This window comes from Mesoplodon bidens (genome assembly GCF_964165515.1).
Source record: "Mesoplodon bidens genome assembly, chromosome: 5".
NCBI classification, from domain to species: domain Eukaryota; kingdom Metazoa; phylum Chordata; class Mammalia; order Artiodactyla; family Ziphiidae; genus Mesoplodon; species Mesoplodon bidens.
The window spans coordinates 4,855,998-4,877,774 of record NC_138161.1 but is presented as its reverse complement, the minus strand read 5'-3'; the positions used below and the strand labels follow the sequence as shown (position 1 = coordinate 4,877,774).

The 21,777-nt window shown below is 47.9% G+C and overlaps 1 protein-coding gene across 2 annotated transcripts in view; it reads left to right on the top strand.

Moving 5' to 3' along the window:
- FAM3B (FAM3 metabolism regulating signaling molecule B) overlaps positions 1 to 21,777 on the top strand; it is a 52,000-nt gene that overhangs the window by 22,464 nt on the left and 7,759 nt on the right. For both annotated transcript variants that reach the window (XM_081235158.1, XM_081235159.1), the window contains exons 2-3: positions 2,838 to 2,981; positions 13,899 to 14,022. In XM_081235158.1, coding sequence (XP_081091284.1) covers positions 2,838 to 2,981; positions 13,899 to 14,022 — 268 coding nt within the window. The remainder of the gene's footprint in view (positions 1 to 2,837; positions 2,982 to 13,898; positions 14,023 to 21,777) is intronic.

Below are 21,777 nucleotides of genomic sequence, written 5' to 3'. Positions count from 1 at the left end.
CCGGCTTCACCTGTTGTTCTCACTGTGTTTTCTGTGGCTCGTTTTTCCGGCTCGGAGATGTCCCTCCATCCTAGGACCTGCAGCGGCCACGCTGTCTCAGGCATTTCCCAGCAGGAATCCATCTCTGCATTACGTTCTAACCATCTTAGGGACTGCGTGGTTTGGAAAAGAGAAAGAAATCATTGATGTTGAAATATGCACTTGAAAAAAGACCAAATGGTCCAGGTAAGACAGAGGCATCCCATTTCACCAGGATGACTACCTAAGCGAAGCAGCCGCCCGGCAAACACCAGCAAATACTGACCCGATATAACCTAACCAGTGGGGGGAACCTCTAGGCGCTAGGCTTGAAGAGGGAGCCTAGATCCAGGGCTCAACACGGCCGGACTGACAGACAGAGGTGTGCGTTTCATCACCGCCCGGAGAGAGAGGCCCCCCCGGGCTTGGTGCTGGAGGGCTGCGGCTGCACATTTGGAAAGGAGACCGGGGAACACCCACTGGTCTTTGCTCAGGGCTCTGGGCGGGGAGACACCAGCCTTCTGACACCCACTGGGTGTCCAGCCATTCAGGTCAGCTCCGACACTCAACACCCACAATAAGCTCCAGAGCCCAGGGGTTAAGGGCAGTGCCCTCCACGAGCTGCCCTGTCTTCAGACGCCAGCCATGGGCTTCGGGTGCCGCCCACACTTCTGACCAGCTGGCTACAAATCTGGGGGTTCCCACAATTCCTGGGGGTTCAATAATTTGCTAGAACAACTCACAGAAACACTGAGAGCATCACTCTGCTTAAGATTACAGTTTTATTCTAAAGGATACGAGTCAGGTGGACCAGCCAATTGCAGGGACATACAGGGTGAAGAGGAGTTCTGTGCCCACAGCCCTGGGCATCAGGGTGCATCTCCCTCCTGGCACATCCATGTGTTCCCCACCAGGAAGCCCCCCAGGCTTCTGAGTCCCGCGTTTCATTGGGGTCTTATTCTGTCATTGGTCACAGGACAGCTTGCCTGCCCTCTCCCCTCCTGGAGTTCCGGGGGTGGGGCTGAGGTGTGGGCTGGCTGGCCCCTCCCTGGAAGCTATCCTAGGACCCACCCTGAGTCACCTCATTAGCATAAACTCAGGCGTGGCTGAAAGGGGCCCCTTATGAACAACAGCAGACACTCCTATCAGGAAATTGCAAGGGTTTCTGGAATTCTGTGCCAGAAACTGGGATGAAGATGAGATATATTCTTTATTCTACCCCTTTGATAGATAAGCACCCAACGCGGGGAGCACGTAGGCTCTCTAGGAGCGAGAGAGAAGAGCTAAGATGCTGCGGGCCTGAGGAGACCGAGGCCATAGAGATGAGGCAAAGTCTATGGAGGTCACCCCAGCAAGACTGGCTGGTGGATCCCACTGAGGGCTGGCAGGGGGACGTATGAAATCAGGAAGAGGCCCAGACAGCTGACCCTGTCCTGGGCAAGATGTGGGGCAGGAACAGACCCGGGGAGCCGGGGAGAATCAAGGGTTTCATGTGGGACGTGCTAAGTGTCAGGCCCTGCGAGACGTCCCGGGTGCCGGCCGAGAGGGATCATCAAGGGCACACGCTTGTCGGGAGCTCAGAGGGTGGTCTGGATCTCAGTTCATCGGGGATCCTGCGGACAGAGCCAGGCTGCACCGTGTGAGGGAAAAGCCAGCAGAGACAACATGGGAGACAACCCCAGCCCGCCCCAGGAGTGTGGGTGCTGCCCAGGGGGGACATGGATGGGTCAGGACCGTCATCGGGGGCCTGGGGCTGGCAGCCTGGAGGCTTTGGAGGCCTAGACCAGCACAGCTGCCCTGAGCCGTGGGAGGAAGGTGAGGCCTGGAGGCTGATCCAGAGGACGGTTATTTCCAGATGCTCGGCCTGAGAGGGGACAGAAATGAGGCCGCCGGGGCAGGTGTGTGGTCAGGTGGGCGGGCTCTTCCTCTCGCCTCCCCTACCCCCTCTTGTTTTACCCTCTTCCTTCCTTCCTTCCATCCATCCAACCATCCATCCTCTTCTTATTTCTTAGGACGGGATGTATCAGTACATAAACGCTGATGGGGCCATCCCTGAGGTCCCTTTATGCAGGGCCTTGGGCCATCCCTGACTCTTGGCAGTGTTGGTAATCCTGCACAGTCCTGATCTGTGAGCTATTTAAGGAGTAAAATCTGTAAGACCCGGGGGCAGATTGTCTGTGAAGGAACAGAGCTGTCCCCTAGGCCTCCTGTAACCCAGGAGCGGGGCGGTGCCTTTTCCTGCAGAATTGAGAGGAAGGTTCTGGAGTCGACAAACTCTCTGCAGGGACTTTCTGCCGCCAGGAAACTTGGGTGTCCTCGCAGCCTTGTCTCTGAGGATACTGACCGTCTGGGGACCTTTTCCAGTGTCACGGGGCGGTTGTGTGCTCACGGGCACCAGGTACCATCCTCAGCACTGCTGACACAGCAGTGAACAAAACAGAGCTGCCCCTGCCGCCCCCCAGAGCTTCCGTCTGCTTCCAGGAGCTTCCAGCAGCTCACGAGGGAAGGGCCGCTTCTGTCCTTAGGCCCCTGTCAGGGCCACCTGATGAGTCCTTGACCTGAGCCTCTGAGGACGCTCTGAGACTCAACACAGCAGCAAATAGGGAACCTCGGCCTGGGCCGCCTTCACATCCTGTTCTTGGTACCCGCTCCTGTGACTCCACCGAGTGGCCCCGGGCCCTCACCAGCCCACCGCCTCCGGGGGTGATTCCCCTCAGGGCATCCTGCTGACGCTGGTGCAGGGACGCCATCCAGGAAGGCCGAGGAGGAGAGGGTCAGGAGGGGAGGCACCCAATGTGTCTTGTCTCGTCTGTCCGCAGGCACCCTGAAGGCAGCGTTCTTCGTCTTCGCCTCCCTGTGTGCCTGGTATTCTGGGTACCTGCTGGCAGAGCTCATTCCTGATGTGCCCCTGTACAGAGCCGCCTACAGCATCCGGAGCATCGGTGAGAGGCCCGTCCTCAAAGGTGGGTACTACAGGGGGGTCCAAGCAAGGACTCGCAGACCAGCTGCTGTGCTGAGACTGGGCCCTGACCTCAGCTCTGCCCCTACTGGCCATTTATGTTGATGATCATGGGGAGGGGGAAGGGGAGGGAGAGGGGGAGGGGAGGGGCAGGAAGAGGAAAAAGCCTCTCTGGTAGTTTCCATACTATTCCAAGGCACGTACCCCTCCTCATGCCCCATGAGACCCCAAGGCAAACCATGATGTTAAGAAAACAAACTTTATGGGCAAGATGCATTAAATAAAAATATGTGTTGGAATTAGGAAGGAAGTAAATTATAAAATATCCACCAAAAATTACATTGGAAAATGTGTGGGAACCAAAAGTAGTCACCTGCACCCTTTTTCACAATCTCATGGGAAATAGGTGTGCTAGTGTATTTTAACACAGAAATAAACTATACAAAATGAATTTGCACAAATATAAAGACCTGGGTAATGATGTTAAAAATTTGTAAAAAAAAGCATTCCTTTTCAGATTTAATTACCTTTTGTGTCCAAGAAAAAAAAAAAAAAAGAACTCTCCAGAAATCGACTATGACTGGTGTTTTTATTTTAAATAAGGTTTTCACAGTGAATTTGCCTGTAATCAGATAGATTATTGCATATGGATTGTGGACCAGGCCCAGTGCCACGGGGGAGACCCCCATGTGTGGAGCGCATGAGAGCTGCCCTCAAAGGGCTTGCTTTCTCATTTTCTCCATTTTTACACAAAAGGTGAACTTGGTCCTGGTTACAGGCTTGCCTCTAGGAGCTGCCTCTGACCCGATGTTTTCAGAAGGGCTCGTTTACATGGTTTCTGATTCCCACCAACGGGGGCCGGGGAGGAACTGTCACCCTCCCCCGTGACTGAAGCACATCAGGTTTTGGGAACCCAAGGGTGGTAGTGAGAGCCGGCTGTGACACTGCATCCTGACACCTGCTGGCTTGGGACCTCCACTCTGGGGGGACACATGACTGCTTAGGGGCTGGACTCAGAGTTTGGAGGTTGAGTCTTTGATTCATAGTCCAGTGCTCACATGAGCGAGAGGTTAAAAGGGGACAGCATGGTGCACGGGCCAGGCTAGCTTTGCGGCCAGGCTTACTCCGTGCTGTCGTGAGCAGTGTGGCCGGGGAGATGCTCCTCAGGGACGTGTGCCCCGTATCCAGGCGCCGCCCCCCTCCTGTGCCTGCTGGAGGGGCAGGAAGAGGGTGCTTTCCCCGCCTTGGGACCGGGCTCCAGGACGAGCTCAGCTCTGCAGGCTGCAGGGCTCTGGAGCCCCTCCGTTACCCCGGCCCTGCACATTGTCCTACGTTCCGCAGTTCCCCAGGCCACGTGCGGGGGACACATCTGCTCAGAACCGGAAGCCAAGGAAGGATCACGTTGAGACATGAGATCAGTGTTGGGCTCTGAGCACTGAACCCCCGTGGCCAAGGCCCCCCCGAGTGAGATGACCCACTCCCACCTCCTTGGGCTGGCCCCCCCTTTATCCAGGTTTAGCTTTTGCCACTTCCTTATCTTTTCTCTTCAAAAGGCCCATTTCTTGACTCAGCTGTGGAGGCCCTTGATCTTGGCTTCAGATTTCCATGAAGTTAACTCTTAGCCTGCAAGTCCAGCTCTCCTGGGTTCACAGCACCTGTCCATAGGTTGGATGTTGCCTCCCCTCCGTTTCCACGCGATTTTGCTCGCATGGGCAAGTCCCACAGGCCCGTGCTCATTTTCTAGACGTGGCCCGACTCTTCCTGGTCAGGATCCTCGGGCGCTGCTGGAATCTGCGTGGGCACCAGCCCTCCATGCCTCTCCCTATTCCTCGTGTTTCATGGGGGGCGATTAGGCCTCACATTCAGGCCCTTGACTTTGTGGAAGGTTCTGTGCTCGCCGCCGGGAAAGGACAGACGCAGTCTCCCTCCCCTGGCGGGGCTCAGCTTCCCAAGTCTCCCCTCCTCCGACTACCTCTCCCCCTTTTCTCCCCATTGGGCTGCCCCCCACAGGCCGACAGGCCCTGCACTTGCCCAGCTTCAAGACCCAAGACAGTGCCCAGAGTCAGCAACACAGACATCATTGGTCTAATGGATGGGGGAGCTTACACGTCTGGAACAAGGTCCTGGAGCCACACCCCACCGTGGGCACCAGAGGCGGGCAGGACCTGGCCACAGTTTTTGCTCCTAGGGGCAGGGGGAGTGTGGCAGTTACAGGGGGAATTGGCCTCAGGTTGGCTCATCGGTTACCAGGGAAACCAGCAGAGGACCAGGCCCCTCACTGCCCCTTTGATAAGAACAATCACTAGCTGAGCCTGGGGCAAGCATGTAGGAAGGTCAGTCACGTGAGCAAGAGGACAGCCACCTTGAGTGGCCTGACCACACTCCCCGATTGTCACCTCTGTACCAGGGGTGGAGATAACCTGCCTGCCACGCCATCACTGCCACAGCCCAAGCCTCCCTCATGTTGTTGATTTCTCCCTTTATCCCCACTTCCCTCTCTGACTTCTCTCCCAGCGCTCGGAGGCGTCTAATGACACCTTTCTGTTTGAACACCTAATTGCAGACCAGGCTGTCCTGTTTTGCCAGCCTGCATTCCGGTGCTCTTACAGACCTGGTTCTTGGTGTCACTCAGCGCCATGCCCAAGGCCCTGTCCTGCTGTGGGTGTTTCTCCTCCGAAGCTGCTCACAGCTGCATCATGCCGGGGCACGAGTCCTCGCATTTTCCTCCTCCTTCCCTCGTGGGGGCTGGGAGACAGCTCCGCATTGCCTCTAGCTTATCACCACACAGATGCTGTGCGGGGAGCATCTTCACAGGTCTCCTTGTGGACCTGGCTGAAATTTTCTTTGGGATTTACATACGCAGGAGTGGAGCCATAGCGGGCGTGCCAGCTTCAGGTGACTCAGTTGAGCCCGACGCCTTTCCAGAATGGGTCTGCCTGCCAGGCTCCGTCTCACACCAACACTCGCGTATCCCAGCTTTCTGAGTCTGCCAGTCGGACAGGCATAAAGTGGCAGTTCACTGCTGTGACGAGCATTTCTCAGGTTTCCAGTGAGTTTTGGAACACCAAGCCGGGTTGTGACTACTACAATCCCCCCCCCCTGCATCCATGGGGGATTGATTCCAGGACCCCCGCGGATACGAAGATGCACGGATGCTCAAGTGCCTTATATAAAGCGGTGCAATATTTGCACATAACCTACCCACATCCTCCCGTATACTTTATTTTTTTCTCTTCTCCAGTTTTATTGAGATATAATTGACATACAGCGCTGTATAAGTTTAAGGCGTACAGCATAATGATTTGACTCACAAACATCAGGAAATGATTATCACAAGTTTAATGAATATCTGTCACCTCATATCGATAGAAAATTAAAGAAATAGAGAAAAAATTGTGATACGGATTCTGAGGATTTACCCTCCTAACAAACCCTCCTACACACTTTAAGTCATCTCTAGATTACGTACAATACCTAATACATTGTAAATGCTATATAAATCGTTGCCTGCAGGAGGCAAATTCAAATTCTGCTTTTTGGATCTTTCTGGAATTTTTTTGGAATCTTTTCAGTCCCTGGTTGGTTGAATCCAAGATGTGAACCCTCGGAAAGGAGGGAGGGCCGACCATGTTTCTTTCTGACGGGCAGGAGGACGGACAAGGGACAGCTGAGGGGAAGAACCCAAACTCCCTGGAACCTCCGTGTGGCTTGATCCCGTTCCCTTTGTCTCCTCCCGCCACGCTTCCCCACCCCACCCCAGTTTGGAACCTGCTGCCCTGCCTTAGGCCCCTGTCCTGGAGGTGCACTTAGAGATCGTACTCAGGGCTCACAAAGCCTCTTGGTCGTGGTGCCAAAGAAAGAAGGGCAAGCAATGAATGTCTGCAAGTTCAGCTTCACAGCTTATTTCTAGACGAAAGAAACTTTATATTGATATATGTGTGTGTGTGTGTGTGTGTGTGTGTGTGTGTGTGTAACACTGAATCACTTTGCTGTACACCTGAAATAAATGTTACCTAGAAACCGTATATCCGGGACTTCCATGGTGGTGCACTGGTAAAGAATCCGCCTGCCGATGCAGGGGACACGGGTTCGAGCCCTGGTCCGGGAAGATCCCACATGCCGCGGAGCAACTAAGCTTGTGCGTCACAACTACTGAGCCTGCACTCTAGAGCCCGTGCTCCGCAACAAGAGAAGCCACCGCAGTGAGAAGGCCACCCACCGAAACGAAGAGCGGCCCCCGCTTGCCGCAGCTAGAGAAAGCCCACGTGCAGCAACAAAGATGCAGCACAGCCAAAAATAAATAAAATAAATTTATATAAAAAAAGCCATATATCCGTACATATATGTATATATGTATAAAAAACTGAATCACTTTGCTGTACACCTGAAACTCATACAACATTTTCTTTTTTTTTTTTTTTTTTTTTTTTTTTTGGCAGTACACGGGCCTCTCACTGCTGTGGCCTCTCCCGTTGCGGAGCACAGGCTCCAGACGCGCAGGCTCAGCAGCCATGGCTCACGGTCCCAGCCACTCCGCGGCATGTGGGATCTTCCCGGACCGGGGCATGAACCCGTGTCCCCTGCATCGGCAGGCAGACTCTCAACCACTGCGCCACCAGGGACGCCCTCACACAACATTTTCAATCAACTATCAGCTATACTTCAATAAAAAAGAAACCATTCACTTGCTAGTTTTACAATATAGCAATATATTTTAAAATTATTTACATTCTATTAAATATATAAAGCTCTTATTTGATATGTTTGCAGGCACAGCCCTTACTAAATCATAAACATGCAGATTGTTTTCTAAAGCTTCCCAACATTTTTGCAGAGAAGTGCTCTTTCCCCGTCTATGGCCCTCTCCTTCCCTGTTACTCAGAGGTTTAATTTCTCACCCAAGTTTAACTTCTCTCTGCTCTCTGAGCTGCGTCGTGTACTTACTAGCCAGACCATGAGGCTGGCACAGGAGAGAGTCAGCACACAGGGTTAGTGGCTGAGAAGATGGATAGCTACACCCGTATAGCAGCGTGGGTGATGCTTAGCCGTGGCTCCGGAAGACATGCTGTCTCTTTCACCCCATGGGAATCTTTCTCCCACTCATTGGCTATGTTATCAGACCCTGTTTGCTTCTGTTTTTTCAGCTGGCTTAAAAACAAAGTAAAATACCCTTCCTGGCTTCCCTCCCTACCTCCCATAGGAATCTGCTGTTATTCTGTCTCCAAACTACTGTGACCCGTGGGGGTCAGGCGGTATGCGGCGTCCTCGTGACCTTATGTTTTAAGCTCTGCTGGGGCCGGGGCTGTGTTAGACCATCCACCTCTGTGGGTCACAGCACACCTGTCTGCACTCCCAGCGCTTGGTGAGGACGGAGGTCGAAAGGATCATGTAGCCAGGGCACTCCAACAGCATCGTGATGACGGCATAGGGCCTGGAAATAATGTCTTTCTCTAAGAGCAGGGAGCTGGTTCAGTGAATCTTGAAGGAAGCCTGCCAAGAACAGCAGGGGCCAGTGAGCAAGTCTGTGTGCTTGTTAGGGAAAGCTCGCCTACATTAAGGGAAATGCAGGTGGCAGGCAGAATGAGTGTGGATCCCCCTTTAAGAGGGTTCTCTCCAGGTTGAGTACAGAGCTTCCTCCACTTATGATGGGGTTGCATCCCAATAAACCTATAATGGGTTGAAAATATCATACGTTTGAAATGCATTTAATACACCTGACATACTGAACACCCTAGCTTAGCCTAGCCGACCTTAACCATGCTCAGAACACGTACATTAGCCTACAGTTGGGCAACCTCGTCTATCACAAAGCCTATTTTCTAATGGTGTTGACTATATCCCGTAATTTACTGAATACTGTACTGAAAATGAAAAACAGAAGGGCTGTCTGGGTCCAGCATGGTTGTCAGGGTATCGGTTGTTCACCCTCCTGGTCCTGTAGCTGACGGGGAGCTGCAACTGCCACTGCCCAGCATCACAAAGACATTGGACCACACATCACTAGCTTGGGAAAGGATACAAATTCACAATTCGAAGCACGGTTTTTGCTGAAAGCATGTCCCTTTTGCACCATCATAAAATAGAACCATTGTAAATCAAGGACCATCTGTATACATACTCAGGACATGTACAAACTCAGGAAACAGGGCACACCTAGCTTTTAAATAGTACGTTAGTTACATTTTCAAGTACCATGCTCAGTGTGTTTTCAGGTAAATTACTTCTAATTTCAAAGTAATGAGCATTATCATTAAATTTTTTAAAAACTGAAATAAATACACTTCAGTGTTCAAAACCAGGAAAGATTGAGCAAATACCATATTTATGGCACTTTTTCATGTTAATGGTCGGACCCCTTGCTTTGAATTTAGGTAACTGGAGATTAAGAAAAAACATATTGAGTATATTATATGAAAATGTAAGTGAGGTAACATACTATGTGTATATGTTTAATCCATGTTTTCCAACATTGCAGATGCCCTCTTCAGGCACAGAAAAATCTGGAAGGAAATATACCAAAAGGTAAAACAGTGAAGATTCTGTAGGGTGAATATACATAAGATTTTTTCCTTCCTTTTGCCTGTCTATTACTTTCAATTTTTTTCTTCAGACACTAGATAAGAAAAGATAAAATCCCAAGGTCCTTTGATAGTTAAAAAATTAGAATCCACAGAAGGAAAAATTGGTAACCGTAGACCAAAGCTGCAGGAGCACATGTGCAGAAAGCCCTGACTCAATGTCCCTCTTCCCTTTTGCAGGAGGGAGCAGGGTTCAGTGTCTCTGAATTTTCTGCCAAAGTAGGTGCAGATTTCTGCCCCACGAGGGGCCAGTTGTCCATTCATTCGTTAGCTTGCAGTAAAGCCAGTCTACCGACACCTGGTTGTGATGAAGGAAAGTGCAGCCTTTACTGCAGATGCCAAGCGAGGAGTGAGGAGTCCAGGCAGCTCGTGCTCAAAAGACCAGAACTTCCTGATGGGTTTCAGGGAAGCATTTTTAAAAGCAAGGTTAGGGAGAGAGTCTTGGAGTATGTGATCAGCTTGGGCAGAGTTCTCTGATTGGTTGATGGTGAGGTAAGGGGCAGGGTCACATTTTACCAATCCTCAGGCAGCAGTAGTTTTGGAGGCTATGTGCTCATGGTCATTGAGTAGTTAACTTCTTCCACTTGGTGATGGTTTTAGCACCTGAAAATCAACTCAGGAATATTTTTCAGGTACTGTTATCCATGTCCTTCAGGAAGGAACGAAAGATTCTGTGATTGCCGTATGGCTGGTTTACTATTTAAATTGTTACCAGGTCTACTGACCCAACTGCTATTTTGGTCACTACATGTTCACATCCTTTCAATCATTAATTCTTCTTTTCTTTTTTTAATTTTTATTTTTTTAAGGAAGTATAGTTTATTTACAATGTTGTGTTAGTTTCTGCTGTACAGGACAGTGATTCAATTATATATATATATATATATATATATTCTTTTTCAGATTATTTTCCATCATAGCTTATAAGATATTGAATGTAGTTCCCCATGCTATACAGTAAATCCTTCTTGTTTATTTTATATATAGTAGAATGTATATGTTAATCCCAAACTCTAATTTGCCCACACACACCCCGCCCCCCAACCATAGGGTAGCTTTATTTTTTTCTCTTTTCTTAAACATCTTTATTGGAGTATAATTGCTTTACAATGGTGTGTTAGTTTCTGCTTTATAACAAAGTGAATCAGCTATATATATACATATATCCCCATATCTCCTCCCTCTTGCATCTCCCTCCCTCCCACCTTCCCTATCCCACCCCTCTAGGTGGTCACAGAGCACTGAGTTGATCTCCCTGTGCTATGCGGCTGCTTCCCACTAGCTATCTATTTTACATTTGGTAGTGTATATATGTCCATGCCACTCTCTCACTTCGTCCCAGCTTACCCTTCCCCCTCCCCGTGTCCTCAAGTCCATTCTCTACATCTGCATCTTTATTCCTGTCCTGCCCCTAGGTTCTTCAGAACCATTTATTTTTTTAGATTCCATATATATATGTTAGCATATGGTATATGTTTTTCTCTTTCTGACTTACTTCACTGTGTATGACAGACTCTAAGTCCATCCACCTCACTCCAAATAACTCAGTTTTGTTTCTTTTTATGGCTCAGTAATATTCCATTGTATGTATGTGCCACATCTTCTTTATCCATTCATCTGTCGATGGACACTTAGGTTGCTTCCATGTCCTGGCTATTTTAAATAGAGCTGCAATGAACATTGTGGTACATGACTCTTTTTGAATTATGGTTTTCTCAGGGTCTATGCCCAGTAGTGGGATTGCTGGGTCGTATGGTAGTTCTATTTGTAGTTTTTTAAGGAACCTCCATACTGTTCTCCATAATGGCTGTATCAACTTACATTCCCACCAACAGTGCAAGAGGGTTCCCTTTTCTCCACACCCTCTCCAGCATTTATTGTTTGTAGATTTTTTGATGATGGCCATTCTGACCAGTGTGAGGTGATACCTCATTGTAGTACTGATTTGCATTTCTCTAATGATTAGTGATGTTGAGCATTCTTTCATGTGTTTGTTGGAAATCTGTATATCTTCTTTGGAGAAATGTCTATTTAGGTCTTCGGCCCATTTTTGGATTGGGCTGTTTGTTTTCTTGATATTGAGCTGCATGAGCTGCTTGTATATTTTGGAGATTAATCCTTTGTCCGTTGCTTCATTTGCAAATATTTTCTCCCATTCTGAGGGTTGTCTTTTCGTCTTATTTATGGTTTCCTTTGCTGTGCAAAAGCTTTTAAGTTTCATTAGGTCCCATTTGTTTATTTTTGTTTTTATTTCCATTTCTCTAGGAGGTGGGTCAGAAAGGATCTTGCTGTGACATATGTCATAGAGTGTTCTGCCTATGTTTTCCTCTAATAGTTTGATAGTGTCTGGCCTTACATTCAGGTCTTTAATGCATTTTGAGTTTATTTTTGTGTATGGTGTTAGGGAGTGTTCTAATTTCATTCTTTAACATGTAGCTGTCCAGTTTTCCCAGCACCACTTACTGAAGAGTCAGTCTTTTCTGCATTATATATTCATGCCTCCTTTATCAAAAATAAGGTGACCATATGTGCATGGGTTTATCTCTGGGCTTTCTATCCTGTTCCATTGATCTACGTTTCTATTTCTGTGCCAGTACCATACTGTCTTGATTACTGTAGTTTTGTAGTATAGTCTGAAGTCAGGGAGTCTGATTCCTCCAGCTCCATTTCTTTCCCTCACGACTGCTTTGATTATATGGGGTCTTTTGTTCATACAGATTTTAAGATTTTTTGTTCCACTTCTGTAAAAAATGCCACTCGTAATTTGATAGGGATTGCATTGAATCTGTAGATTGTTTTGGGTAGTGTAGCCATTTTCACAATGTTGATTCTTCCAATCCAATTGATAGTTTGATTATGTGTCTTGGCGTGTTTCTCCTTGGATTTTTCCTGTATGGGACTCTCTGCACTTCCTGGACTTGTCAATCCTTAATTCTTGAGCCAGGCTTTTGTGACTCAGGGGAGCCCTGGGAGACTACAGCTTTTCTACAAACAAGAGGCAGGCAGAGGGCTCTGTGGTGGCAGTGGGGGATCTCTCTCAGGAAGGCCCCATAGAGTCCTGCTCGGTTACACTTTTGCTCAACACCATTGATGGAGCAGCTGCTTGCGCTGCACACAGACCTGGTGCTGGGGTTACAAAGTGAAAATAAATAGACAACATCCCTGTCCTTATGGAGAAGCTTTTAAAAAGGAAATTGCAGAATATTAGGCAGTGATGAGGGCTAAGAAAAAGAAAATAAATCAGGGCAAGCTGGGCAGCGCAGGGTGGGTTGGGGCTTTGGTTAGTGATGGGCATGAGGTAGGTAAAGGGGAGGAAGATGTGAAGGGCTGAGTAAGCACGATGTTGGGGTGCACAGGCCCCAAGAACTCTGTGTCCCTCTGGGCACCAGGACCTGGTGTGCACCTGCATCCCTGTGTTCACCAAGCAGTTCAGTCCTGGTCCAGCTCAACTCCCAGAGCACTCAGCCATCACAGCACTACCTGTGCCCTGATTCCCCCCAACAGGGCCTTCCAGCCACTCTGTTGGCTGTGCTTCTAGCCAGATGTGCTAAAACAGAGGAGCGCAGTGATCCATAAAACAGCACGTCCCCAGTCAAACTGGGCGAGTGAGAGCACTTTCTGAGTTTATTTTTCTGGAGACTCAGGATTTAAATTGAACCCAGCGCAGGACAGTGGGTTCTGTGGGTGACAGTGGACAGCCACACCTGTGAAAGGGGGGAGACATGAGTGGTAGAGATGGCAACGAGGCACCCAGCAGTGGGAGATACAGAGGGTACCCAGCGCCAGCTGACCCCAGTCCTCCCCAAGTGCTGACCCCTGTCACTGGGCATGACATCTCCAGGGCCTGCCAGCACTGACATAGCAGCCCAGGCAGAAAAGCTCAGCATCTCAAGCTCGAGGGAAAGGAGAGGGGTCAGCCATGGCTAGAGTGGTGGTCCGGGGTGTGTGTGTGTGTTTCAGGAGTGTAAATGCAGAAGCTGGATAGATGCTCCATAGGCTACTTCTTGGTTCACCAGCACTCTTAGACCCAACTAATCTTTCTTTAATTGGAATGCAAAAGACTATGCCTTGCAATCCAAGAATGGCAGTCATGACGATCAAGAGTGATTCCCAGCCCTTCTGAAATCGTTCCGCCTACTCAACGTGCCCTCCCTTTGGCATATTTGCTATTTGAAGACAAAAGCAGGTTAAATTAATTTTGTCTCTTTCCGGTTTTCCCCCACTGCTACTGGGACTTGCTGGTGTGAAGTCTTGGGACAGAACAGCTGCCGTTCACAGTCAACCAGTGGGTTCACCTGATCAATACTGCATGATGCTAACTGTTATATTCCTGTTCATTACAGCCCCAGCCCCAAAAAGGCAAAAATGTGACCACTGGAGCCCGTGTCCCGCAAACACCTACGCCTACCGGTTGCTTAGTGGGGGTGGCAGGGACAAGTATGCCAAGATCTGCTTTGAGGATGAGGTGTAAGTACTACAGCGGGAAAAGCAAACCTAGCTCTCCCACTTGGTTCTTTCCCTTCTCTGAGGCTGACCAAGCAGCAAGTCTGCCCCAGGAGAGAAAGGCATCTTCTTGACCTCAGGCAGAGGCTGGGGGGTATCCAAGGGGAACTGAGAATGCATGCTGTGCCGAGGGTGGGGAGGTGGGACCCGTAGATTGGTTTTTTGTGTCCCGTGTTGAACTTTCATTTGACAGCAGTTAGCAAAAACCTCAGTACGTATTTTATACCCTAGCCCTTCAAAGTCAGGGAAACATCAAAACTCAGCGGACACGGCTGTCCTTGCATTTGGGTTTTGATCCTCACCCTCACGGGTTAAAGCCGGTGTCGTCTCTCCCTGCAGCCCCTACCCCGCACATAGGTCAGTTCAGCTTCTGTGCAACTGCCTTACCCTTGACAGCCCAATAAACCCTGGCACTTGGAAGTGTCCTAGCCCAGTGTATTCCGTGGCTAGGGCTGCCATAACAAAGTACACAGACAGGGCAGTTTAAACAGCAGACATTCATTCTCTCTGAGTTCTGGAGGCCAGAAGTCAAGATCAAGGTGTGGGCAGGGCTGGTTCCTTCTGAGGCTGCAAGGGAGAGTCTGTCCCATTCTCCCTCCTTGGCTTGTAGATGCCGACTTTGCCCAGTGTCTTCACAGCGCCATCCCTCTGTGTGTGTGTCTCGATCCAATTTTCCCCTTTTAAAATGGACACCAGTCATTTTGGATTAGGGTCACTCTAAAGACCTCATTTTAACTCAGTCATCTCTTTAAAGGTTTATATCCAAATAAGGTCACATTCTGAGGTTCTAGGGGTTAGGACTTCACCACTTGAACTTTGAGGGAACACAGTGTAACCCACAACACCGAGCTTAAGGATGATTTGGGCGATGAAGTAATTATTACAAATGAGAGAAAATGTGGTCTGTTCCTAACCCTGAGTAGGAAGTAATTCCCAATTATCCCACCATTTCCCCCAAACCAGGCACACTTCCCCTTTTTTTGTTGCTTAGCTGTTGTCCACAGCCCTTGGCACTTGCTGCATTTCCACCTCTCCACTCTCAGTCCCTTCGTCTCTGCACGCACCTTGTTCTCCCAAGGAGCAGGCAGCATGCTCAGAGAGGGGGTCGGATTCAGCTTCATACACCTTACACAGTCCTGGCATATCCCCTCATTCAATATTTGGGAGTTGGGTAGAAATAGCCCCTTCGCTCTGCAGGTCCATCGTGTCTCTAAGGTCCCCTTTGGTCCACGGGACAGTTTGTTGATAAACATTCATCCACCGATGAACTCCAGAGGGTGAGGCGCTCAGCAGAGGGGCCATGGCATGGAACACGTGGCTCCTGCCCAAGAAGCTGACGTCACAGTTCAGGGTTCTCCGCCTCAACCCCATGGGCACCCTGCATGGTAGGGGCTGCCCTGAGCATTTCAGGGTTAGCAGCACCCCTGGCCTCCACCCACTAGATGCCAGAGAACACCCATCCTCCCCCCCCCGGCTGTGACAACCACACAGGTCCCAGAAATTGTCACACGTCCCCTAGGTGGCAAAATCCTACCCCCGACCCCATTAAGAACCAGTGGTATAGTTGGAGAGAACAAACAGAGTTTGCAAATGTCCATGGTAAATGCTGTATGGTAATTGTGTGTGTGTGTGTGTGTGTGTGTGTGTGTGTGTGTGTGTGTGTGTGTGTAATTTCAGTGGTGATGCCCTGATGAATGGGATTGTCATTGAGGTAGATTGAAAACTGAGCAGGATCCCTTGGCAAGGAAGAGGCGGGAAGACCTGGGAGGGGTGGGGACAGTGGGAGGGGGTCACTCATCCAGAATCACATCTCCAGAAGGGGATTATTCAAGCTCAGATCCCAGAGCCCAGGATTTTCCCTGCTCCATAGTGCCTGACACCTTCTCCCAACCATGCATAGGAGCTACTGCATCTTACCTGGTACAAACCAACTCACTTATACTTTAACTTCATAGAACTCTGTCTGAGGTAGGAACCATTATTATTCCCATGATACAGACAAGGCAACTGAGTCACAGAGAGGTTCAGTCACCTGCCCCTCATCACACAGCTGTTAGTGACAGAGCCAGGATTCCACCCTGGCAAACGTAGGGTCTGCTGCGTGGACCGACTTGAATCCAACAGTCTAAAGGAACAACTAACCCTCTCTATGAAAGTGTAGAACCAAAGGTAGCTTGCCTGCTTCAAGCAGTATTCTAGATGTTTTTCAGAATTCAGTGCAGAATAAAGCAGGATGAGCACAAACAAAAGCAAGTTAAAAGGAACAGGAATCAATGAGGCCAGATGCCAAGACACTTGCTGTGCCTTTAGTGTTGTGTTTTCTTGTAACAAGTCCCTGGAACAGAAAGTATGGGTTGCAGAGATCTCGTTGTTTTACAAATAAAATATACAGGTTTGGGAATTCCCTCGCGGTCCAGTGGTCAGGACTCTGCGTTTTCACTGCCGAGGGCCCGGGTTTGAGCCCTGGTCGGGGAACTGATATCCCACAGGCCACATTGTGCGGTCTTAAAAAATAACCAAATTAAAAAAAAAATATATATATATATACAGGTTTATGTAGAAAGACGAGGTTTTTTGCCATTTGCTTCATCCCTACAACCAGCATGTCCTGGGTGCCTGCAAACCTACCTCCCCCAGGGACAGCCCCCTCCATCTGTCAGCAGAGTCCCCCTATTCACTCACACCCGTACCTCTAAACAGCGGGTTTACATTACAACGTCCCTGTTTCCCGTTTTCAGCATTATCTGCTGCCTTGCCCCTCGGGAGGTCAGCTCTTTTCCACTGTCACACAATTCCTGTCCTCTTTCCTTACCATTGTCCTGGTTAAGTTACTATACTGTCATCATGGTTTGAGCAAAATTCATCATTTGCATGATTATGACTGGGAAGATAAAATTCAGACAGTTTACTTGACAGGAATATTTTACCAAGGGAGAACCCAACTCCTGGCAAACAAGATTTCCAAATGGAAGGGATTTAGGTGGCGTGGCACTCCGTGGCCACGGCTCGGCTTCTAAAGTTTGAATGAGTAAGTGCAGTGTTTTCTAGTGTGATTTGTTACTAGAGACTTATGTGCCTTTGCATTGCATGAGCTGACTTGTTCATAACTGCAAGGTCACGCTGACAAAGAAAGCTTAGGTTTTGTTTAGGGTCAGAGTCAGCACTTGGGGGAGGTCAGGGCAGTTTTAAGTTTGGGCTGTGTGACTGTGAGGGTCCATCTAGGGATGTATTCAAACTGTGGCCTCCAGTTTAGTTTTTTTAATACTTAATTAATTAATTAATTAATTTGGTTGCACCGGGTCTTAGTTGTGGGCTCCTTAGTTTGTGGCATGTGAACTCTTAGCTTCAGCATGCATGTGGGATCTCGTTCCCTGACCACGGATCGAACCCGGGTCCCCTGCGTGGGGAGCATGGAGTCTTAACCACTGTGCCACCAGGGAAGTCCCTCCAGTTTGTTTTTTTTCTAACAGGACTAAACAGAGGTTCTTCATGACGGAAGCATGTTGTGTACAATAATTATGTTTTGTTTACTGTTGGCTCGCTTGGTTTTCCATGAACTTACATCAGTTTAATCCCTAAACTTTCCTCTGGAATAAATCTCTCACATCAGATATTTACCAACTTCACCTGTGAAGCTTCTGTCCCTCTCCAATCAGCCAGGTGACCCTGCAGCTACCGTGTGACTGTCATTCGGGGACCCCTCTCCACCACCAACCTGGGGATGACGTTTGCCTCCCTCTCTGTAGTTGGAGTTCCTGTTTCCTGGATACAGTACCTTCCACTTTCTTAGTTTCCACCCTTGTTTTGCTGGAGCACATCTTCCAATAACATCCTGAGAAAAGAGTACAAGGGGAGGTACTATTTTTAAAGATTCTTCATGTTTAAAATGTATTCATTCCCACCAACGATTAACTGATAGTTTGGCTGAGGATAGATTTCTCAATTATAAATAGCTCCCACTTTGAATTTTGAAGTCTTTGCCTGGAATTAAGTGACTCTCACTCCAGCAATGTTTGAGTGTGGTGACCGTGAGAATGCACTTCTCAGGTTTCTAGTGGCAGGTAGTTCATGGACCAAGAGTTCCAGTTGCTGCATTCTAAAATCCATAGTAGGTTTGCTGGAGGCCCAGCTTCCCCTGGCTGCTCCTAGCCAGTGACTGAGACCTGTTACAGAAAAAAATATTCATGACACTTCGTGCGAATGGCCAGGCCGACTTTATTCAAGGGGGTGATGGCAGTAAGCATAGGGACCACTCTTGTGGGGTCTTGTAGGGGAGAGAGATTGGATTCAACTCCAGACACCTCATGGACAAGACTTTACAGCCAAGGAGCAGGGTGGAGATTGTGGATAGAAAATTACTAAGAGGAAACATCAGAGTTGAGGGGATTCTGGCTAAACAGGTTGACAAGATTCTTGCTGAAGGCGGGACAGGGTGATCAGACACCACCGGGAGGGCGGAGGAGGATTAAGAAACTGATTGAATATGGGTGGTGATCACATATCAAAGGTGGGGCTTTCTGGTTAAAGCGACTTAGCAGAATTCTTGCTAAAATTGGACAATGCAGAGATGAACAGAAGTCCAAAAGTCAGGCCTAGTTTAAAAAGAGCTCGGGGGGCCTGAGTAGAGTTTGATCAAGGAGAGAATCCTTATCAGAAACTTGAGATACCAGGCAGCCCCATTCCTGGGCCACACAGACTCAGCTGAAGCCCAGCTTGCGTTCCAAGATGCCCAATGGCCTTGCCGAAGTCTCCTGAGACTGCCTGGCCACCTAGGACATGTCCACCTCAGCTTTTTCCCTTTCCTCCCCTTAGGGTCAGGCTTGAGTTGGGGTCTGACAACTTGCCCTGCTTAACCCCACCCCTCTCATCTTCTCTCGTAGGTATTTCCCCTAATAAAAATTCTAGCGTGGGCTTCCTTGGTGGCGCAGTGGTTGAGGGTCCGCCTGCCAATGCAGGGGACATGGGTTTGTGCCCCGGTCCGGGAAGACCCCATGTGCTGCGGAGCGGCTGGGCCCGTGAGTCATGGCCGCTGAGCCAGAGCGTCCAGAGCCTGTGCTCCGCAACAGGAGAGGCCACAACAGTGAGAGGCCCATGTACCAAAAAAAAAAAAAAAAAAAAAAAAAAATCTAGTGCATTTAACCCGGTTTTGGTATCTGCTTTTCAGAGGACTCAGATTAACACGATGAGAATGACTGTTTCCTCACAGTCTGTCCAGCAAGGCATGTTGACTAATATTTTGATTTTTGCCATTCCGAGAGAAGAAAGTTAGTCTCAGATTAGTGTTTTATTGCTCTTGCTGTGAGTGAATCCAGGGTCTTTTCATGCTAAGAATGGCTGTACAGTCAGCCCTCCCTCCCCATGGGCTCCACATCTGTGGATTCAACCAACCATGGATCACATACTATGTTTATGATCCATGTTTGGTTGAATCCACTCATGTGGATCTCACAGATACAGAGGGCTGACTATGGAACTTGAGCACCTGTGGATTTTGGTGTCCGTGGCAGGTCCTGCAGCCAATGTCCTGCAGATACAGAGGGATGGCTGTATTTATTTTCTGTGAACTGTTTATATCTCCTGCCCGTTTTTATTCCTATCACTGGCCTTTTTTAATTGATTTATAAGATTCTTTATATATTAAGGTAGTTAGCCCTTTTGTGTTATAAAACTGCTCTCCATATTTTGTCTTTTCAGTTTTTAGATGGCATTTTAAAATACGCTTATGCTTTAGTTAATACCTGACCTTTAACAAAGCAAAGAAAATACACACCATATAGTGAAATCAAAAATTAAAAAATTTGAAAAGCAGCAAAAACAGAAAACAACCCAATTATGAAGGTATCACAAAGAACAAATATATCTCACATATATTAAGTGGCCTGTAAAAATGCCAATTAAAAGGAGGCAATTCTTAGATTGAATCACAGCACATAAACCCCAAATTATGCTGTATATTAAAAATGCATACATACAAGAGAATTGAGGTCACAGGGCAAACCACCGCCCTGAAAACTGGAGAGACAGGCAGATTCATCAAATCACAGATTACCTGGAGCAGGGAGCTCAGCTGGATCCAGCATCCGGTAGGAACCCTTTAAGGGTAAGTGACTAATTGCTGGAGACTGAGCTTGGATGAACTTGAGAGATTAACTCCTGGAGGCCAAGCCTTGGAGGAGCTCCTACACCTTCCTGAGTTTCTCCTCCAGGAGCCCTACCAGGCTTTCAGAGGGAAGACTGAAGAAAAATCCCCTCATGCTTCTGGCAGTGGGAATGGGAATGTCGTCATTTTGAAATATGTCCCCAGTGTTCTGTTCTTCTTAGCAGGCTTGCCTTCAAGGGAAACTGTTTTACCAGAGTTTAACCAATGAAGGTTTTACCAAAGACTAGCCAACCTGGGGGAGGGAAATACCCAACTCCAGGCCCCTCTGGCCTTCCTGTCTCCCCTAAGGTGTGAAAGAAAAAAAAAGCCACTTGTGAAGGCCACAGCTCAGGGGCACGGGCTCACTAAAAGACTGACACCTGATCACAGGCCTATGGAACACTTCCTCATCCCTGACGTCTTACTACCACATAATAGGGCTCCTGTAAAATAACAAGGGATTACAGCTGAAAAGAACTGAATGTCTCAAACCCATTGTAAAAGAGTCTATAGGGATACCCAAGAAAGAGAGGAGAAATGTTAGCCTCTGACACCTATGGCTACACCAAATAGTAAACAAAGCTTAACTCCCTGCCAGATGAACATAACATTCACACTAAAGACCTATTTACCAAGTATACCATGTCTGGCTTTCAACAAAAAATAACAAGACATATGAAAAGTTAAAAACCACAGTTTGAAGAGACAGGGAAAGCATCAGTACCTTGCCCAAATATGGCAGAGATTTTGGAATTAGCATACCAGGAATATAAAACAGCTATGATTAATATGCTAAGAGCTGTAATAGAAAAAGTGGACAGAATACAAGAACAGATGAGTAATGTAAGCAGACAGATGGACACCCTAAGGAAGAATGAAAAAGAAATGGTGGAAATTAAAAACACCAGACATAAATGAAGAACCCCTTTTATGGGCTCATTAGTAGACTGGACACAACCAAGGAAAGAATCATTGACCTTAAGGATATGGCAATAATACCTCCCAAACTGAGAAAAGAGGAAGAAGAAAAAGAATTAAAAACCTGAAAAATAAAAAAGAACAGAATATCCAAGAACTGTGGGACAACTACGAAAGGTATAATACATGTAATAAGAATACCAGAAAAAAGAAGAGAGAAAGAAACATAAATATTTGAAGTAACATTGCTGAGAACTTTTCAAAATTATCCACAGACACCAAACCACAGATCCAGGAAGCTCAGAGAAAACCAAGCAGGATAAATACCCCAAAATGTGCACCTAAGTAAATTGTATTCAAACTAGAGAAGAATAAAGACAAAGAGGAAATCTTGAAAGTAGCCAGAGACAAAACCAACAACAACAACAAAATAAAATGAAACAAAAAAACCCACTTATAAAAGAACAGGGTAGGAATCACATCAGGCTTTTCTTCAGAAACCACGCAAGCAAGAAGAAAGTGGGGTAAAATATTTAAAGAAAAGTGGCTGTACCGTTTTACATTCCTATCAGTGTATGAGAGTTTCAATTAATCTGCCACTATATTCACCAGTGCTTGGTATGGTCAGTCTTTCTAACTTTAGACATTCTAATAGGTACACA